The 22,207-nt window shown below is 39.3% G+C and overlaps 1 protein-coding gene across 1 annotated transcript in view; it reads left to right on the top strand.

Annotated features, from left to right (window-relative positions):
• The window catches only part of PHLPP1 (PH domain and leucine rich repeat protein phosphatase 1), a 133,687-nt gene that overhangs the window by 54,238 nt on the left and 57,242 nt on the right, over positions 1 to 22,207 (top strand). Inside the window, exons 2-3 of the mRNA XM_066186770.1 lie at positions 18,449 to 18,645; positions 20,668 to 20,793. Coding sequence (XP_066042867.1) covers positions 18,449 to 18,645; positions 20,668 to 20,793 — 323 coding nt within the window. The remainder of the gene's footprint in view (positions 1 to 18,448; positions 18,646 to 20,667; positions 20,794 to 22,207) is intronic.

Genomic DNA, 22,207 nt, shown 5'->3' on the forward strand with positions numbered 1-22,207 from the left:
CTCCTCCACGGCCAGCAAGGATTCTTTGGGGAATGTCTTTATTCACAGTGTAGACTCTTGTCTGTTTCTCTATCTACCAGAAAAGCATCACGGTCTTGACAGAGGGACTTGGTAGTGATAATTCCTGTGTAGCTAATTCCTGATGCAGTAGACTTTAGAGTTTGAGCTAAGCAGTACCTATTCCTGCTCATGTAACTTGTGTGGATCTGCCAACCCCATCTTTGAACTTAAATATACACAAATATATATGTCAGAAAGTGATAAATCTTGTTTAAGGAGGCCTGTAGGCATGTAAGTAGGCTTGGAACAGGTCTGGGGCTCTTGTAGTCTTTGGGAGGGTCATGGTGGAAGAGACTGAGTTGAGCTGGTGTGTGGGGTATGCAGAGCAGCAGGGGCAGACATCAAAGTTCTGCTGCTGTCAACATGGCTCATGCCAGTATCAAGAATCAGAAGTTTCAATGACCTTGAAAATACAGTCTGCTTTGTAAATGGGCGAAGGGGGTAATGGTGTGGTTAAGTTTGTCAGTGTGGTGTGGCCCAGAGCCATGAATTTTCTTAATCAGTTGAAGTAACATAGTTTTGTCTTTACAGTATTAGGTAGTGAAACAACTACAAAGTTGTATATTTACTTGTTGTGAGAGATACACACATCTTGCTCCCACAGCTGCTCTTCACCAAGCAGTGAGCTATCAGGGAACCAGGTTTAGGTTGGCTGATATAATACTATCACCCTATAAACAATAATGCATATTTTTTCCCAGTAAATTCTGTCTGGCCTATGTATCGTACCTTGCTGGCTGCCCATCCATAACCTGTGTGTTTTCTCACAGCAGACAAATCCAAAGGCTAACTTGCTTGATTGTTTTCTATGGAAAACTTTCCATCTTTAATAGGTAAATTGAAAATGACTCTCAAAGAGAAGAGCTCTGAGAATGTACCCACCAGTTCAGGGAAGCTGCTTGCTTTCTTCAAATCCAAACAAAGAGCGGACAGTGTATATTTGAAAGCCTTTTTGTCATGATTCAGATCACTTGTCCTAGTTTCCAAAGCCAACTCAATAATGTCAGCTTGAGAATTACAATGGGATATGTCAGTATTTATTCTACCTCTTCTCTACTTCATAACATCCTAGTCTCATTATTTCATCTCTGCTCTCCTCCCATTGTTAAATAGCTTGTTTCTGTCAAGTTGAATAAATATCTAAATTCTGTCCACCGGAGGATGGCTCAGTTTCATCAGCAGATATAAATGTCCACAAGTTCTTGAAAATGGAGCATCACGTTGTTGCCGCCTTTGTCTGTCTGTGGGTTACCCCTCTGCACAAACCCACTAAAACTGAGATGAAGTGATGAGAGCTACAGCTCCTGCTCTCCGTGGGCTCTACCTTTTGTGCTCTAAGAGAGCAGGCAGTTGTGAGAGCCCAGCACCCGTGGGCTATACTTTGGCCACCCATGTGTTCATAAATCATGGGTGATGGTAAAATAAAGTGTTTTAACTGCTGATTGCCACAGACATGCTGAAGTAGCATGCTGCATTTTGTAAATATGATTTGGAGCTAATGAAGCAGATCAGAGAGAAGCAGTCTTTTACATAATGCCATTGCTTCAGCACTAATATGACTAATCTGTTTGGACAAGTAACGATGAACTTCTGAATGGCTTATTGCAGGATGCTTGAGTAACTCGGTTAGAAACAACAACCTTTGTACTGGCATGATAATCTTTCTATAAGAACAAGTGGCTCAGATCTCTTTAGAAGCGTACTATTTTTGTTTCAGAGCAGCGGGATGACAAGTCTAGGGGTAATGCATTAATAAAAAGACAGAAAAAAATCAGCCGAACTGCATTATAATAGCAGACTGCAAAATGTTATTTGGATCATTATCTCTGGATATAGAAGAGGGAAGGGAATGGGACTAGGGATGCATAGTGATGTAGGATGTCTGTTGAGGGATAGCTAAAACTGCTAGTGGGTGCCCATAGAAAGTTGACACCTTTTGCTTGAACATAGTTTAAGTATTTTGTAATTTCCTCCTAAACTAAGGGATTGATAACAAAAAAAGCCTTAAGTTTCAATGTACTTGGATTTTTACAGAATCTAGACGAATCTGCATTAGTTCCAGGTCAAGAGATCTGGTCACAGAGTATTTTTGTGTTTGGTACATTTATGGATTTCTTTAACCTTTCTGACTCCGTACTTATATGTTATGTGCTGCACTAGAGGGAACAGTACCAGAAGATTAAATCTCTAATGATAAAGACTGCATGTACTTTTTTCTACAGATTGGTGTAATGCTCTTGGCTTGTCCCCTTTAAAATGTTACTTCTGGTCTACTACCCTGCAGTGCTGGCTAACTCACAAGGAGAGGAGACAGCAACTCAACTTATATAAGTATGTGAGTTGGTTGTAGCTATGTAATTTTAATAAATTGAAGTTGTCTTCTGTGAATTAGTGGTACTGTGACTTTATGCTTCTCCTGTAGAAGCTGGGTAGGGTTTTTAAACCTCTCAACAAGACAGTATACCAGAGAGACATTCTGGATAGGTGAAAAGCATGCAGCAGCCTTGAAACTTGCAGCATGCCCTGTTTTCCAGCCTGGTATGTTCTTTGTTTTTGTCAAAGGTACATCTGCAGGAAGAAGCTATCTATGCCATGCTGGATAAGTCTTGTGCTTAATAGCATCTTTTATCTTTCAGTAATATACCTCAGAGAAATGTGTCTTAAATGAGTTCTGTTCCTCTTTTGTTTTCATTAAATAATAAACTTAGCCTTGCCTTGGAGCATTGCTGTCCTTTATCTTAAGGAGAAATTTAGAAGAATAGACCAAATAATGGCCTTCTTCAACCATTCAATTTTTTTATTTGGGTTGTGTAGATAAAGCTGAAGGTGACTTGATAAAAGAGTCCTGTGCCTTGAAAGGACAGATTTCTTGAATGCACTTTTTTCATTATTGCGATCTTTCTGGCCAGATCCCTCTCCAAAACTGCTGCTGTCACATTTTTACCTTATAGCAGGTGTTCTTTACAGAAGAGTTAGGAGCCTGTCTGATGCATCTCTGGGAAGATTATATTTAGTCACAGGGAAAACTCACTGTTGCAGCTATTTCCAAGAAATGTAGATGTAGTCCTGAGCTATTGTACTGAGGTTATCATTGTGACAGTACCTAGTTAGGACTGTGAAGTTTGCAAATAGATTTTGAAGTCTAACTTCAAGTGTTGAATTGTATTTATTTTGTTCCAAAACAATTTTTTCTCCCCTAATGAGTGTTGGATGAACACAGCTGCTCTGCTTGCAGCTTGCATAGAAAGATTTACAAGTAATTTTGTGCTTGTGCTTTCTTTCCTTTTTCTCTTCCCCCCCGAAATGGTAAACAATGCATAAAATTCAGAAGTCAAGAAAAGCAAGGGATAAAAGTTTGGGTTTCAGTTCCATATCCTGAGGCCTAGCCCTGTGTTCTCAGATAATTTCCATATTCTCCACAAGCAAACTTTACTGAGGGAAAATGAGAATTTTCTTTCCATGCATTGGATTCTGTGTGGTGAAAACTTAATACCATGTGTGAATTCAGAATGTCTTTTTTGCATTAGCTTTAAATGTCTTGGAAGAGTTCATCTTTGTGTTTATTATGAATTAACTGCTTCTAGTACAAAAAAAAAAAAAAAAAAATCCAGTACACCACTACAGTCTTCTTCAGAGATGATCTATGTTCTTAGCTTAAAATTAGTAAGTTTGTTTTAAAATTTACATTTTTTTAACTATTTCAAATTAGAGCTGTTAAGACCAGTATCTCTTTCAGATTGGAGTTTGAAAAAAAAAATTCTCAGTTAAAAAGCTAAGTTGTTAAAAAGTTATGTTTCCTATAGTGATTAGGTTCTGGTGGATTGATGAGTTTATTTTCCAAAGATACTCCAAAGTTCCAAAGAATTTTGAAACTACATGAAGTTCTCAGACTGTACTTCATGGTTCAGTAAGACAAGACCTCTGTGACAGCTGCTAAGTCATTGCATCCTTGGAGCTCAAATCTCCAAGTCTCCAAGTTCAAATTCAAGCAAAGCCTATTTTCTGGAGAAGAGTGGCCAGTTTTGTTCCTGTAGCAAGTTCCAGTTGACTTGCTGTGTGTACTACTGAATGTTAGAATATGCTGGCCAGCATTCCTTAGTGGTGTCCTACAAATTTGAGGGCCATTTCTCTACAGTTAATTAGGACAAGTTTTCCATAGTTTATTTCAAATATAGGAATTTGTCAAGCCTCAGTGACGGATATGACTCTTGGTTCCAGGTTGGGCACTGGTCTAGTAATGTGCTTTGTATAATTTTTACCATGAATTTAAGGTAGCTTCAGGGAAGTGATCTCAGTTTATGGGATAAGCTTTCCAAACAGGACTTTGGTATGTTCATGTCATTGCTGGGGAGCACCATTGAACCATAGCTGAAGCCAGCTTGTGGAGACAGTGGTGAATTCTGCCCTGGAAGTTGCAAAACCTGAGGCAAAGGATTAGCGAAAGCATTTCAAGGAGATGGAAAGAAAGTGATTATGGGGTAAAACAACTGGCCAAGAATTGCTGAAATGACAAGTTGTATAAATGCTGAGCACCGTTGCTATGCTTGCTCAAAGCCTCTCTGCTTGTGAACAGTCTAAACAACTGTATGCTTTTGTAGGAAAAAGATGATTAACGTAAATGAAAATCAAAGTGTTTTTAAACTCACGTAGTGAGTTCTCACATTATATTAATAATTCTAATAGCAAATAGTTCAGTAGAGCAGTGAGAGAAAGTCTGTCTAAACAGCTTTTCATTCTATGAGTTAGTATGCACAAAATGCAAATTGCATGAGGTAAACTGCACAGTTATTTTCCCTTAATTACATTCTGGGTCAGTGGCTTATTTGCTTCAAGAACCAGCAGGATGCCACTGCAAAAACTCCGAGTAAAATGTTGAGCAAGACAAACTGGGACAATAAGGGGAAATGTTTTCCTGCATTGGAGGGGCAGTTCTCCCTCTCCTTCCTACTTCCCATTATGCCTTCGCAGATGTTCCCATGGTGTTCTCCAGCTTTCTTCTCCTCATCTAGGTTTGATAGCAAAACCAGAATACAGATGCCAATGTTCCTTGAAGCTGAAAACAGATCCTGATGACTCACTCCCTTTTTCTTATGTTGCCAAACAGTTGATCCTTCAAGTTTTGAGGAGGTGCTTCTGCTGTTTGATAGAGGCTCTGTAGGTTTCCTGCTCTGTGTTCCAGCCAGGGAAGGCCTTCTCTCAGGGCAGGGTTGAATCTTGGGAAAAGGTTCTTCCCCCTGAGGATTGGGGCAATGGAACAGGCTCCCCAGGAAAGTGGTCAGAACACCAAGCCTGGCAGAGTTCAAAGAAGCATTTGGACAATGCTCTCAGGAACGTGGTGTGACTCTTGGGGTGATCTTGTACAGGGCCAGGAGTGAGACCTAAGGATCCTGATGGGTTCCTTCCAACTCAGCATATTCTGTAATTCTGTGATCTGATTATTTTTCATTAAAAATGTTACACTGAATAATTTTATGGTGTTTCAGTTTAGTCTCATTGTCCTTATGTAGCTGAATGTGGTATGTCTAGCTATCTAGAAATCATCTACTAGTTAAACTGCCTAGAAATTAGAGTATCTCATTAAATCTGTTAATGTAGGAATACTGTATATGAAACTTCCATTAAAAAAAAAATTCAAAACGTGCGAGTTCTAATGGTCTGAAGTGTAATAAAATTATGTTCTTTTGGAGGTTGACAATGTTTGGCATTTTGTACCCAACATGCTTCCCATGTGCAAAGTAAATAGTTTGTAATTAAAATTAATTATTGTTTTGCTCCTGCTAATAAATTTCACTGAATAAATTTTTGTTTCTGTGATATTATAAATTAAAGTGCTGCAAGTATAATTTATCCTTCACCTCTTCCTTTCCGTTCTTGCTGAGGTGGGGATGAAGATATTTGGAACATGAATAGAAAGGGTCAAAAAAAAAAAAAAAAAAAGAAAAGGAGGGGTGAGTGGGCAGAGGAATCAAAATGATAGTATTTGGGGAAGGATTCTTTTCAAAATCCGTCCAAATGCTATTAAAACTTAATCCTGCAAATGTTTGTGAATGAGAGAGCATCACGGACCTTTCCTGTGGTTTTTCTCGCAGCAAAGTTTCACGTGTGTTTTAGAGAGAAGAGCTTTAATACTGATCCTTGTTGTGGATGAGTGGCTGTGTCCACTCACACAGCAGATCTCTGGAAAGGGGAGGTAAATGGAGGGGATTTTGATCCACTGTCTCTTGTTTCCTCCCGTCTATTCAGGTGAGATAGCACCGGAGACGTTTTCTGCCATTAGGGTATGTGATCATAAAGTCCTGGCCATTTGCATTCCTCTGCATGGAGGTGACCCGTGAAGTGGCTTTCAGAAAGACAAATGTAACGTGATCCCGTCCTCTGTAAGGAGCCAGGCACTAAAGGCAATTGGTCAGTGAGGGTGGGTGGGTCAAAATGGAGAGCCTGGTTAAATGAAATCTTGCATTTTTTAGGTTTTTCCCCTGATTACAGGGTGGAGGGTTCAGTACAATTTTAATAAGATTAAGATGTGCTGAACTTTCAAAGGATGGGCTTTGGAGGGGAATGGTTTTGGTTATGTTGGGGGCTTTTTGTTTGTTTTTAGATGCTAGCATTGGGCAAGGATAGAGAGTAGAACAGTTTCAGTTGCTCAGCTTTTTTCCAAGTAAACAGTTTAACTTCTGTGTCCCTGTGTAGCCGCAATATTTTTTCCAATGGTAGAGAAATCATTCATTTCTAGGGCAGAAAAATGAAATACAATTATGGTCTGACCACAGTCAATATACTTAAATGGACTTGCTTGTGCTGTCTGTTATACTGAACACTGTTCAGCTGGACTGCTCTTGTAGTATTGAGAGGTCTTGGATTCAAATGCCGGTAGAGATGGTGCTGGACTTTCAGGATGGGGTCCTCCCATACATAGATGGGGTTTTCAGACTCATCTGGGTATTTTCACTGAGAGGAGAAAACTTTGAAAAGTAACTCCAGCTATAAGTTGATCCTACTAGTGTTGTACAAAGTACTCATGGTGGGTATTTATGGATCCCTTTCTAAAATTATCATGAACCAGAGTTAAAGTGGTGCTCTGATGAATTTAAGTTCCTGAGGTTGTTTTTAGCACACTCACTTTTCTGTCAAAGCTGAAAGTTATCAACTTGTTTTGATTTCTCCTAGATAACTTCCTGAGGCTTCAGGAGCTCTAAATCAGACTGTGTACTTGTAAAATTGGACCTTTGTACAGGCTTTTTCCTGCTCTTGCTATGGGTGTGGGAATTTTCAATGTTTTTCTTACAGGGATGTATAGCATCAAAGAAGAAACTTAAGTGTTAGTCAGGCTTATGAGCTAGTGCTTGTTATTATCCTTTCATAGACCCATGGAGTGCTTTGGACAGAAAACTGATGGGCTTGGAGTCGACTCAGATGTGTGATAGTTGATTTAATTTGAAAAGGGAATGGAAAAAGCCAATCTCTTCTGTTTTTTTCCTCTCCTTTGTAATAAAGCCGCATGATGTGCACTCCTAGACAATTCCCATATGCTATCCAGTTACTTCTAGTCTCTGAGGTACGAAAGAGAAGAAACTGTGTCAAACCTGATATCTGTGGGCATGTGATAAATCTTCTCTGCCCGTTTCCAAGTGTAGAAAAGCATTGAGAAAATGTTTCCCTTCATGTTTCTTCAGGATGCATATCTCTTCCCACTGTTTCCTTCTTCATACTTTATAAAATCAGCTTTCCTTTTGTCTTGTGTTTTTTTTTCCCCCCAGGAATGTGGTCTGAGGTACGGAATTTTGCTGCTGACACACATGTTTAATGTATATCAGCATAATTCAACCTTTGTCATCTAAATTTGAAAAAAAGGAATTACTGAAGTCAAGTTAGTGGGGATCAAAGGGTCTGTGTTCTTTAGCAAGAAAACAAAGTGGATGGCTGTAAGCGGGGAGAAATCCAGGTAGTGAAGCTTTCCAAGGGTATCTGCAAATCCTGTCTCTCCTTTTTCATCATCCAGGCTTCTGTGTGATTCTTTGAAGCTGCTCTCGCTGATAAGAGAGAAGAGAAAAAGGGCTGTTAAGGGTGGTGTTAGGAACCGTGGTCTCTACAGTCTTGTAGGCGAGGGAGAAAGGGGCAATCGGGAGTGTCCTTGTGGCTTGTTGCAGCTCTCACTTTCAGCTGAATATGTACTCTTCGCCTACTTACTGAAGTCAGAACCAAAACCAGTTTTGCTCTGACCAGCTCCTTAAAAAACGCTTGTGTGAACGTACTGCATAAAATCACATGCAGGTACAAAAATATTGATGAGTAGTACATGGGAAAAGCAGACAAGGTATAAACATAATGTGTATGAACTAAGCTTACCTAGCAAGTTGTGAACACACTGGCTGATATGATGGAGTAAGATTGGTTTATAAGGTCAGCCAGAATTCCTTCTAGCAGTAGCTTGGAAATCTCATATTAATGAAGCTGAATTTTAAATGACAGATAAGTCTCTGACTAATTGCTTATGCTGTTTCTTCTGGCTTTTGTATTTCTCTGTCTTAGTGCAATTTAAAGCAGTCACTCAATCTTTACCTACTAGTTCCTCTCTTTTTATTTATTAGGTATTGTGGCTTTTGGTTATAGGTGTTTCAAATTCCAAATCCAGCATTGTGGCCTTCTCTTTGCAGGGCTAAACCTTGGAGGGACTTGATGGAACAAATTACACATTTTTCAATATTGTTTTGTATCACAGTTATTTGTGATTTTTTAAACTAGATGTAGTTGAGGTGTGCTACTAATAGCCTTGCGATGCTCTACAGAATTGTTTTGACATAAGCTGCTTATCAGTTGGGTCCTATGATAAATCTTGAGTTTAGATTTTGATCTGTGCAACAATGTTGGTACAGTGGTAGGAAGTGTTATATGTTATACTTAAAATATTTTACCTTAACAGGATTTAGATTATTGCATGCTTTTAGATAAGTAGGATGTCTGACTTGTTTCTTCTGATGAAAGAACAAGGAGAAAATCACTTACTTGGAACTTGAATACATTTAACACAGAAAATAGCTTAATCATCTTGCAGTTGGTGGAATTTTAGTCTAGAATACATTGAAAGTTGACATTTGTGTTATGTAAAAAGTTCATACAAAACAATTCTTGACCTAGCATGCACATGTGTTCCTCTGTAGCTTTTTTAAAATGTTTGACTACACACATCTTCCATCCTTGGGGCGAGGCAGGTATGTGCAAGGGCATGTGGGGATTAGCTCAACTTTTGCTGGTAAGGTGCATGAATTTCTATCCTTCTGTTGTACTACTAAGACATACAGATGAACTTCTGCCAGGAGCTGTCATTCTTCCTTCTCAGAGGAGTGCGCTTTCAGATGGTTATTTTGAGCTTACATTGCCATGCCTCATGTTGAACATCTAACACAGATAAAACCTGAAAGCTGCTGTTAACTGCAGTGTAATTTTGCTCTTCAATTCCATCAAGACTCAAGCTTTGCCTAAAACAGTTGGTTAGCTCAGAACTTTCGCCAATACAGCAATTGCTTTAGACAGGATAAGTATCCTTTGGGATGCCAGGGATTTTACTGTGCTTGTGGCTTTATTGTGCTTTGGAAGTATAACAAGTAAAAGTCAAATTTTGCATGACTTCACCAAAAAAAATGTGCATTTCCAGCATTTTGTTCAGCTGTGCTGTTCAGCTGTTTATAGAGGCTGAATTGGGAAGAAACTTGAGCATTTGTTGGGTCCCATCCTACAGAAGCTGTACATGCTGTAATAAAAGTCGTGGCAAATACTGGTGAGTTTGTAAGTTGGTGTTTGGGTTTGTTTTTGGTTTTTTTGGTGTGTGTTTTTTTTTTTGTTGTTTTTTTTTTTTTTTTTGGGCCCATCTATTACATTTTCACCTCTTAAATATCAGTGCATAGAACTGTAAAACTTAAAAGTGGAGTGTTTTGAGGCCATCTTAATAAGGAATAACTTAAAATGTATTGCTAACATATTCTTTTAAAGAAATACATGGAAGGAGTTTGACCAGATTTTAGCATGAGTCTTCCCCATGTAAGACTAATTCTGCTTTAAATTTACTTTGAGTAAAAATATCTGGTAGATTATGTCTACCAAGACTACATATAGATTAAGTGAAGAACTTAGTCAGTAGCTTCCTTAAATGAATCCTAAGTTCAAGATGGGAAAGTTTTTAGATAAAGACTTCCTGGAAGCCTCTAGACCGATATTGCAGCTTTTTGCAACTTTGTTAAAGCACAGGAGGAAGATGAGATTTTTTTTCTTGATGGTACATTTTCAGGATATTTCAGTTATTTCTTCTTGGAGAGGTGACATATGGTTCATTCCCAAAGGAGTTGGTATTGAGTTTTGCTACTGGAAAGCAGGTGAATCTCTCCCTTTTATAAGCTTTCTTCAAAATGAGGTATTTCAACAAAACAACAGAATTCATCCTACATCTCCACTGTATTTTTAATGCTCGCAGAAGTCTGGACATCAAGAGTGCCTTTATTTTGCTAAAGTAAGCAACCCTGGCTACACGTAACTTGCTTGGATTTCCTGCAGACAAGTGAAGTGAATGGGGATGCATAGGTCTGAGAGTTTGAATGTGAAGGACCCGTGTTTCAGCTGCAGGAGTAGTTTGTAGGGCTAATTGGAGTAGTTTGATGGGGTGAAGAGTTTAAGAACAGGTGGATTTTCAGTTTGTTAGGGGTGAGTCTGTGTTTATGGACATTTGCTTGTACAAACTGAACTTTACAATCTGGCAAAATAATACTGGAGCGGCTAGATCTGGAGTTCACTTGTGACAATCAGAACAACTGCATTCCAAGGCTTTGTGTTTGCTGTCTCTACATAGTAATCCAGATGAATTTCCACTGGGCTTGCTTGCTTTTAATTGCAAATAGCATCCTGTCCACTGCTACATATCCTGCTTCAGCCTGTTGCCTTTATTAGGTCGTCCTAGTGTAGGAGTTGTGCTGGTTAACAATGTCTCTTCAATGAATGCTGCTGAATCATTGTTAGGTTTTTATTCAGAAGCTTTTGCTTATACATGCTTATATACTTTGATACTTAGTTTTTGACATTAGAGGTATTACAGTCATCTTCCATGGATGTACATGATACTTGATAGAGAAGCTTTTCAGAGAAGTAGATTTTGTAACGTTTTGCCCATGATATCCTTTGAAGTGTTAGTACTGTGGTTTTAGGGCTCCCGTGTAAAGATGGTGAGCCTGGTTGAGAACAAGATAAAGGGAATGAGCAACTGAACAAAAACTGAACTCTGTCTCAGTGGGGAAGGAAGGATATTTTCTGAATTATGAAATGCATACAAACCTTTCCTCCAGTGGGGATTTACTCTGAAATAGAAGGCAGGATTATAGCTATAAAACTATTAACTATGTTTTATTGTATCATATTGTATATCACCTGCTTTTAAGGGTGATCTTCCTGTAAAGTAGGAGGAACATGTTTCACAAAGACTGAAATCTTGTCTGTGTTCTACTCTGCCAGTTTTGTCTCAGTGAATGTTTCCTTAAAGAAAAGGATGAGTTTGACACAGTTCAGCAAAATCCATCATTTGGAGTCTGCTTTTATTTCTCAGGTGAAAAGGTAACAGCCTTCAAGTAGTAGAGCTTGAACTGCTAATACCTAAAGGAAACTTAACTACTTCAGAGGCTTCCCCAGCACCCATACAATACAGAGTGCGGCAAAATGAAGAGTATGATGAGTAAACTATGGAACTATGCTGATAGTTACATGCCCTTGAGAACAGTATAATGGTAACCAAGTCCCTCCTTGACTGAGCAGTACAGAATCAATCTACGTCCTTGTGTTAAATCTTGCAGGCATCTTTAAGAGTCAAAGTAGATTTGAGTGCAAAAATTCAATTGCTGATTTTGGAATGATTTGCCAGGTGGAACTTTGATATATATTCTTGGTCTGTTACCTTTGCAAAAGCAGCCTGCTCGTAGAGACTGTGAGATGAATCCTTGGTCTTAGTTAAATAAAAAACCTGCTAATTCTGTGCCTTTGTTCCTAAATTTTGACAGTGTGGTCAAGAAAAAATACTTCTAATAAGCATGTATCTGTATGTAGGTACAAGTTTCAAATAAAAAAAGAGAGCAGTACAATTGTTTGAAGTTTTACTTGTAGTTTTTTTTACTTCCTTTGTCAACCTCTTTTTTTTTCTTTTTTTTTTAAATCCAACTTTCTGCTTTATTTTTATACATCTCATTGCACTGGGGCTTGCCTGAAGTCATCACTGCTGTCCTTAGTTTGACGAGAATGAAAGGGGGAAGCAGCTTTACATGACTGAAAAGCTTCAAAAACATTGCAGGCAGTAGCTTCATATGTATTTAATGAAAGGGCTTGAGCAAAAGTAGAAATCTGCAGAATGATCTGACAGTAAGGTTTCAGCAACAGCAATTGTGGCATAGTTTCCCAGAAGGTGGACAAAGACATTCAAGGGCTTTCAGTGTTTTGAGCTAATTGAGGCCTCTTTGCACTTATATTTGGGCAGGACCAGTGCTGAGCTTTGATTTGCAGGTGTGCAGGCAAGGTGGGATGAGTTGTTCTGGTTTCAGTTCAGAGGGGCAGTGGGGATGGTGCTGCAGGCAGGAACTCAGGGGCTGCCACCCACCCTGCTGGCTCCCCCCAGCCAGCTAGGAAATAGCCCAGCTTTTCCCAAGTGCATTCAGATCAAAATCTTCAAAACTGAATGGTGGTTTTTGGGTGTTCTTTTTCTCCAATGCATACAAGAATTGATATTCACAGAATATTAGTGTGTGAAACATCTTGTTTCTGAAATGACTTGCTGAAAGCCGTGGGTGGGTTTGGTTACATACCCTCTCCAGCAGCAGCCACTGTGTCACAGCTCTGGCCCCTGCGTGCCATTCCTCTGCTCTCCATGCTGAACTACTCACCATGAGCTGTCCCTAAGGCCTCTCAGTCAAAAGGAGAAGCAAGAAATTAAAGCAGCCTGTTTTGTCTGAAAGGGCTTGGGGACAGCTTGCGAGGAACAGCTGATGTGATGTGGTGGGGCTGATGCAATGCTGGCATCGGGCTGGGGGCCCAACACTGTGCAGAGGAGGATGATGACCTCTCTAGCTGCCCAGCTGTAGCAGGAAAAGTACATCCCTCAATTAGGCGCTCAGAGTTAATTCAGTCACTTCTGAAAAGTCTCAAACTTCAACACTATTCCTACTGAATAATAACTTAAGCCTCTCTTACCACTGGCAAATACCCGAGACGGCTCAGGGCAGGCAGTCTCTCCAGCTGGCCGGGCTGCCTGCACCGTGCAGGTCACGAGGAATTTTTAGTTTTCATTCCATCAAACCATTATTAGTAATAAAAATAAGACCTGCTGCACAGAAGTGAACATGTTTCTTATGTCAACGCTTTTCTCTGCTCTTATTTTGGTAATGTCTTAAGTCTCTCTTTAGAGGCAGACATTATTGGCTGTACTTCTCAAACAGGGGGGAATACTAAGTACTTGCAACTTAATCAGCCGTATAGCTGAAGAGAGGGTTTTTTATTTTCTCCCCAAGTACTTTTATGTCCCATAATGAGCTGGTATTTTATAACTTCTGATGGTAATGTATTCCATATGCTTTCCATCACTGGGATAAAGAGCTTTACTCCAGAATCCAAAGCAAGTGGCTGTGGGTATTTCTTTTACAAGGTTTGAAGTCTCTGCACCAGGCAGGATGTCAGTGTACTCCTGGAGCTTCCTCAGGCTGCTTGTGGTGAGATCTTAGTTCTTTAACATCATGAAAAGCTCCCTCCTGTCCCATCCTGCTTCCTATGAAGCAGGGTAGGTTCTGTGGTTCCAGTGACAGTCCTGCAGTTTCAAATCCTTGCTTTTCTTTATCCTCGGGAATACTGCTAGTTTCCTTCCAGGACTTGGGAGGAGTTACAACTGAGAGGAATTCAGCCATGAATATCAAGATAGCCAAATGAGTGGTCTGGTCATAATTCCTTGAGGCATCTCTTCTAATGCCTTGCACAGAACAAAAGTCCTGTTGTGGGGGTGCTTAGGAGTTGCTGTAGTCTTGGAGACCTGACAGGAATGAAAAAGAAGCTTTTTATGGTTTCTTGCTAACATACTCAAACTGCTTTGGTTTGGCTTAGCATTTGAAAAACATTTTCTGGTATGTGATTCTTCTGGATGTTCTGGCTTATTTACTTTCACTCTGATCAGTGCAACAATAATTATATTTAAAGTTTTTGGCTGGATTCAAATTTATGTTTGAAGTCACAAAGGATCGCCATTACCATTTCATCTGCACGACTATTGGCTTCGGTATATTATCACAAGCCCCTGTGAAAATTCATTTCCTTCAGGGTTAGTTAAAACTGAAGATAATCTATATGTGAATCTCATGCAGCTTTCGAAATCTTGAATGGGAGGTCTGTGAGGCAGATTGAGGAACATAATTTCAGAACTGCTGATGCTTTTATTGAAAACAGTGCTTCTACTGGCACTGTTTGAGCCAGGGTACCTCAAAACCAACAGATTTTTGGTGGTGATGCTGTAGTTATGCCTTAATTTTTGGTGTTTAATTTGTGTCCTAAAGACATTCTGGTGTAGTCCAAATTGCTCCCCGTCTTTCGGTACACTTGGAAGAAAAAAGGTCATTTGCCTTCTGATTTGATTTCATAGAAAAGGCAGGTGCAGTTCTGACCCTTTCCTTTGTCCTCCACTCTCCAGCCTGTCAGGGATGAGCCCTCTTGCAGCAGACTCTGCCACCTGCTGCTCTCGTCCCTGAAGTGAGGAACAGCCAGCCTTAGATTGCTTCACACTCTTCCCAAACCCCATCCCACTTCTGCTGTGGCAGAGCTCACTGTCATTTAAACTTCTCCTGCTTTTATGCTCTCTTGGCAGCTAATACCTGAGCTCTTTAAAGCTCAGTCTGTCCAAGCTTATTTTTCAGTAGGCAGGGCTGCTACTTTTCAGGCAGCTTTTGCTCACAGTTACCTGCAAAAAATACTTGGGCAGATTTAGGAATCTAGGAATTTAATTCTACAACTAGTTGGCATGTCCTTGATTAACCTCTGCTTAAAATCAATATAAGCCAAAATCAGTGGCTTTTGACTTATTTTTTTCCCACTAGCATGATAACAGTATCACAGTGTTTTATCACATATCAATTATTACAGTTCTTAAGCAGGAAACAAACTGAATATGCGAGCAGATTGCATCTCAGGCAACAACATGTGATCCAATATTAAACATGAGCTTTTCAAGTTACAGAACCATGGAAGAGCCCAGGTTGGAAGGAACCTTGAAAGATCATCTGGTCCAACCAGATGGTTGGTTATGTAGTGAAGTAGACAAGAATAGGAAGAGAGAAACCATTTGCTTTAATGAAATAGGTCCAGTGTTTATTTCTGTATGTTCTCATCAAGAACCTTCTGGCTTTCACTTGCTGGGAAAAAGCACCTTAAATCCTTTGAAGGGTTCCTTGGAGTTTAAGGGGGTTATTTAATTTTTTTATTTATTTATTTATTTATTTATTTATTTATTTATTTTTGGTATTTGTAGGAGTAACTGAAGGTTCTTATTCCAGTAATTTTCCAGTCAAATATGAAGTTTGAGAGAAGATACAATTCTTATCTAGCAGGAATACTTCTAGTGATAGCTCTACTCCAGTTTTTCTAGCAAACCTTTACTAATGATACTAATTATTATTGTATCTTTTGACCTACAAACTCTGTGAATTTACATGAAATTTTAAGAACTACTTTTTCTGAGTAGTTTTACAGGTCCAGCTGTGCCTAACATCATGTACCTAGTCCAAGAGAGTCTGGTCGTAGAAAGCAGACTTCTCAGGCATCTGAATTTATTTTCTCCTGTAACTTTTCTCAAAACTAACTTTTCAGTACACTTTGTGAGGTGTGGGTACCTAGTGAGGCAGTCTTTTCCCCACTGGACTAGGCAGGATAATGGTACTGTTTGATTGTTCCAGAAAAATGCTGTGTTTCTTACCAAGCCTCTTGGCTGCAGCACTGTAGCCAGAGCTCATACTCTTTACTATCCACGATACTCCTGAAAAATTTCTGAGGTTTGGTGTTTTCCAGGATACAGGTCTGCCCATATTAAGTGCAAATTATGCCTTCTGTTCCTGAATGTTCATGGAAGTTGCATTTGGTTATGTTGAAATGCTCAATGAGCTTGTCTTCCCAAGAGATTGAGGTTATGCCTTGCAGTCTTAAGGAGTTTCTATCAGCAGCGTGTTCTGCTTTTCCTGGGAAGTTAGAGAGTACACAGTCGGAAAATAGACCTGGGGAGATGATCATAAAATATAATTTTAGAGGTGCAACTGCACTTATCCCTGATGGCTATTCCTTATGCAGTTGTGCTATTAGTATTTACGAGGCACTTTTTACTCCATTACAGAGATGTGGGTGTTTGTGTGTGTTAATTCTTTAATGAGTGCTCTGTGGCATGAAGCCCATCATTCTGCACAAGCTAGGTAAATTCTCAGTTATTTTAAGAACTAAATGTTCCGTGTTCCAAATATAACGTTCAATTCAGCTTTTGTGTTTGTTAAAGCTGAGTTGCTGTAAGTTACTCACTTGTATTCTCTATCAGTTGTCTTGAGGCTTTGCGTGGAACGGGTGTCCCATTTCCCTCTGTTAGGCAAACAGTTAATCCACAGCTTCTGTGGTTAGATATGAATTTGCTTGGCGGAGTAACTACTGCTTTCTTGGAGCACCTATTTTTGAATTTGACGCTGATACCTTGTGGGCATTAAAGTTTCAGTGTTTCAGCTTCAAGCAACAGTGGTGTTCCTGCAGATCCAAACTGGCAGACATTGGTAGCCTGAATGCTAGTGTTTATTAGAGCAGAGCAAGGCTTGAGGGTAACTACGCCAAGTGTTGCTCATTAAATTGGCAGGAAGATTCAAAAAGGCTGCTTTTAAAGATAAGGACAAGAATTGGCGCGAGCTAGGCAGGGGTGAGAGAATGGCAGTGGGTAGGGCATGTGGTAGGTGTCTTCTGTCTTTCCGTAGATAATTTGAAGGCAAGAGCAGACTCATTGAGACAAGTGAGCTGTCATGCAAGCAGGAAAAATAGCAAATTGAAGTAATAGTGTGCAGCACTTGTCACTGCTGGAGATCAGTAGGCACAGCTCTGAAATACTTTTGTTAGAATCAACTGTTTGCTTTTCTGGAGTCCTAATGAGCTATCAATTCCTTGTATTTAAGAATTTTGGTAAGCATTAGTGCAGGAAAATTAGTGATTTATCTTTTATTATGATGAGGAAGCTACTTGGAATTAACATACCCTTTGATTTGTTTATCCAGGGGAGCTCACCAGTTCACCAACACCGGTGTTCTTACATAAATTTGGACTGGTTTAACCTGAACATGATTAGCTCTTGTCTCTGTTTGCAAAAATACTTAGATATATTTGGATGACTCAAATGAATTTAGATATATTTGGATGGTTGGACTGGACTCTTTAGGGTTTGATAGGGTAACTTGGTGTAGATAAATCAGATTAGAACGAGTAAGTTGTACCTCCCATTTGCATCCTGAAAGACCAGAGATGAGAGATGCCTGTCTTTGTGTTGCCGTCGCTCATGATGTTTTCTGTAGAGTAGAATCTTATTAATAGATTACATTAGTAGAATCTGAGACATTTAAAGTCATTTAACAGAATTGGCCTAATTGGTGGTTATGCTATTAATCTGAATTACTAAAAATAGTGAATTCATTGTATTACATACAAAAGAACTTCAGTCTTTCCGAATCTCTACTCAGACTAAAGCAGGGTCTTTGAGGGGTTTCATCTAGGCTGCACCTGCTAATGTAATGGCTGAGTGTGCTGCCTCTGCTTTGGGGTTTGGACTGAGCACTGTGGACTGGGGAAGGTAGAAACCTGTGTTCCTTGGGAAGCCTTTGAAGGTGTTTGAACCATGACCTGAAGGATAGCTGAAAGAAACATGGAAAAGCAACGATATGGGTCAGCATGCACTACATCACCCCCTTCTGCAGTTGCCACATGCCATGTGAACTTAACAGGAGCCAATTACTTGTTGTTGCAGATGAATGTTTGATTTCCAGGTTCCATAGAGAAGGTTGATACCATTAATTAGATTAATAATACCATTATTAACCATTAATATGGTTAATACCATTAATGTGCTTCTATGATGATTGCAGATTATTTAATGTGACCTGCTTCTCATGGTACCAAGCTTGTCATGTCCTTCTACCTATGGAAGAAGACTGTACTGAAGCTAGTATTAAATTAACTGCTTGCATACTTTTGAAGCTGTATTTTATTTGTCATGCTGCAGCTTGTAGCTTGAAAATTTGCTGATCAAGTCTCAGGATGACTTGAGTGAAAAAGGCAAAGATTTTCAGTGATTAAGTGAATGCTTTTGTTTCTATTTCAGGAAAGCCCCACAGCACTGGCAGCTCCGAACGGATTCAGCTCTCAGGAATGTACAATGTTCGAAAAGGGAAAATACATTTGCCAGTCAACAGATGGACAAGACGCCAAGCTATCCTTTGTGGAACATGCCTAATTGTCTCATCAGTAAAAGAAAGCCAGACTGGAAAGATGCATGTCCTCCCTTTAATTGGTGGAAAAGTAAGATATTTTATTTTATTTATTTGCTTGGTTAACCCGTGTCTCTTTATGAAGGGAAGATTGCATTCAGTCAGGATGATTCTGACTCTTCAAAAGCTTGTTTCTAGAAATGGAATTTTCAAAGTAGATAAATGACTTCTGATTATGGTCAGTCATATTTAACAATTTAGTGTGTTTGAATTAAAAATACAAAGAAAAGCAACAGATGCACAATCAGCGTCTTTTTCTTGTGTACAGTGTTAAGTGGTTTATCTATGCAATAGCGTACAGCCAAAGAATGTATATAGGTCTCTTGTGTATGATCTGTGCCGTTCCTTCTCATCCAGGTTTTATCCATGCTGGGTTTCTCTTTTAAATTCTGAAAGTTAACAAATAAGGTCATGGGCTTATTCTGAACATTGAGGGAGTGTCGAGTATTCATCACTGTATGAGCAGTGGTTTGTTTTAAGCTAACAGCAACAAACATTTTTCCTTGTGAAAAGAAAGCTGAAATGGAACTTTTTTCTGATAGATTACAACTACAACCCAGGAGTTCCAGACTGAGCATAAGGAAATTTATTTTTTCCCACGGTGATGGTGGCTGAGCACTGGCATAGGTTAGCCAGATGGGTGATGGCATATCTGTCTCCCCTGGAGATACTTAAACGCCATTTGGACATGGGCAGCTGGCTTTAGGTGGGCCTGCTTGAGCAGAGGGTTGAACCAGATGACTTCTAGAGGTCCCTTCCCACCTTAACTCTTCTGTGAAACTGTAGTGAAAACAGCAAGATTACAACATCACTGTTTTAGCCTAAGTAGTGTTTCAGAAAACTATTATTGTCTTGTTTAGCTGAGGGAATGGGAAGAGAATCATCGTCTTGAGGATGAATTTACACCATAAGTAGTCCTCCTTTACGTACTAGTAAGTTGAATTCTAAAGAGTTATTTGGAGTGAAACAAGCTTCACAATATTATATATGCACACTAGAGTTGTTTCATTAATATTCTGTACTAGCAGTGTGAGAAGTAGTGCTGCCTTCTATGAGCTGTTTTTCATGGCTCTTTTGGGATTCTTCACGTGATTCCCCAACTCTTCCTGGGAGATACTGAAGTAGAAACATTGTCCTCTTTTGGCAACAGTGTGTGAACTCTTGGGAATGAATTGTATTCCTGGCTGTAGATTACTGGAAAGGATGGGATTAATCAGCCTTCTCTTTGAGATGAATATTCTTTTCATCTCAATGTATTTCTTTTAATTTAAAAAGGGAAAAGATTATGTACTGTTTTAATTGCTTAATGTGGAATTTCTGAGTAGCTTTTGCACAGAAATGCCTTATGTGATGTAAAACATGCCGACTCTGTTAAGCAGAAAGTTGACAACAAATTTTAAAAGAAAAGGATAACTAAGCTCCGAAAAATGTACTGAGGGCTTCTGCTGACAAAGCTTGGGAGGAGGGTGCTTGGCACAGAACTAAGTGTTTTTTAAATTATTGCTCAAAAAATATTCTTCCTCATCCCCATAAATACTCTGCACTTCCTGGTTTGCAAAGGCTTTCCAGAATGCTGTACTGAGACATTGAGACCATAAGTTGTGTGGGACTTCTCGTGTATGGTAGCAGAATGATGTATTCTGGGTGTTTTTTAGCAAGTTGAGAAATGCCAAAGAATTTAATTGGGCTGTAAGAGAAGCATTTTGTTAAGCCTGTTTTTAATAACCAGAGAATATAAATTGTATTTTTTTAGGTTGCATAAAAACAGCCTTAAATGCGTTTCACTGGCAAATCTTTTATGGTGTTCAGTTTGTATTAAAATGTTTATGTTCTTGATGGTTTTCTCCATTAGTTCTGTCCTCTTTCTGTTCTCATTTCTGCTTGTGTAGATTTCATGAACATTTGACAGCCAAGATCCAGCTTGGGTGTTTGAGATGGTTAATCCAGCTCTACTTGATGATGTCCTCTTGGGCACACTTTAACTTTGCCTTGGGGAGTTTTGCAAAGAGACTTTTGATTCTTGTTAACTCACAGTTTTGTGTCGCTGCTGTAGGTGGAAGAAGTGAAAAAGCACCAGCACTGTTTAGCATTTAGCTCCTCTGGACCTCAAAGCCAGACCTACTACATTTGTTTCGATAACTTCACTGAATATCTGCGATGGCTGCGACAAGCATCAAAGGTGAGAATGCTGTTAGCTCTAGTGGGAGTGGGATATTTGGAGAGTTTCCCCCAGTTCAATTTTCTCCATGCCGCAATACTTTCCCTCTTCTGGGTTGATTGCCAAGAACTGCTGTGGATGCTGTTAGTGTTGTGTGGAAATACTTAATTTGAGAGCTCTTGGTAACAGGAGATAAGGAGGTGAATTTTTCAGCATTTACACCAAGACTTCTTTCTACTGAAGTTGTGCATGCAAAGTCCTGTACTGAGCTTCTTCCATTTTCTTATCAGCTGGATGGATCTACTGAGACCATTTGAACAAGGATGACAAATATGACTGTCGATGTTTCAGTTAAAAAGCTTTTTTTTCAGTGTTATTAAAACCTAAAATAATGTCAGGGTTTTTTTAAAATTCATTCCTTACACAGAACCTAAATATTAAATTGCTAGAATAAAGGGGTTTTTTTCCTGCTTTGAAGTGTTGCTGAACCGCTCTCTAGTTTAATAACTGTTTGATTTTTGGGTTATTTGTAATAAGCAAATCATTTTCCGTCAGTGAAAAAAAGTTACTAACTAAAACCTTGTTAAAGCAAATTTTATACTGGGCTTAGAACACAGTTAATTATAAGAATTTAGGGCCTGCGTTATTTCATTTAACTCTTCAGTTCCACTTCATGTTGTTGAAAGGTGTTTTTGCAGTTGTCTGTTTTATCTTTTTATCCCTGCCACTTTTTTGCTAAAGCCTTATATATCTTAAACCTTTTTTTTCCCCTACTTTTTACAGTGGAGTTTTTTTTGCTGTGCTGTCAGCATGCTCTGTTTGGTTTTGTAGTTGGGCCTAAACTGTTCATTAGTTTCGTACTTGATAGGACTCTCCGTGCTCTTTACTAGTTTTTTGTAGCAGTACTTAGGGACACTCATGTAGCACTAGGTCTGTTTTGGTTTTAGATTGCAATAATGTATTATCCAGCCAATTGCCAATGATACAACCTTGGTTGTGTGCTTTTTCAAGAGGCTTGATTATATGTTAAACTTTCTTCAAACAGTAACTATTGCAGCTTCGAGCACATGCATCATTTAAAATGTCCTTTAGGGGTTTTTTTCTGGTAAGTTTTAAAACTCTTTTTAAAGAAGCTGTTCTGGCATATCTGCTTAGGTCTGTTAAGCCTCAAGGTAGAAATCCCCAAGGCATGTTTTATGAGATGGTGAGGCACGGTCTGTCAGGTTTTTGAGTTCTTGCTGCTCTGGGGCTGTCTCTAGGACAGTAGTGTCCTTTCATCTCCAGGGGGCTTGACATCAGATAAATGAAAGGCAAATCTAATGAGTGAGGAAAACAGTGGAAAACAATGAACTTCAGAGCTAGAGATAAATGGCCAGAAAGGCCTTCTGAATTACTGGCAGCAAAAGCTTGTTCTGTGCCATGCTGTGCTTCTCTC

Source organism: Chamaea fasciata, unplaced genomic scaffold (assembly GCF_029207755.1).
Source record: "Chamaea fasciata isolate MVZ Bird 193981 ecotype frontalis unplaced genomic scaffold, bChaFas1.0.hap1 SCAF_1, whole genome shotgun sequence".
NCBI lineage: Eukaryota > Metazoa > Chordata > Aves > Passeriformes > Sylviidae > Chamaea > Chamaea fasciata.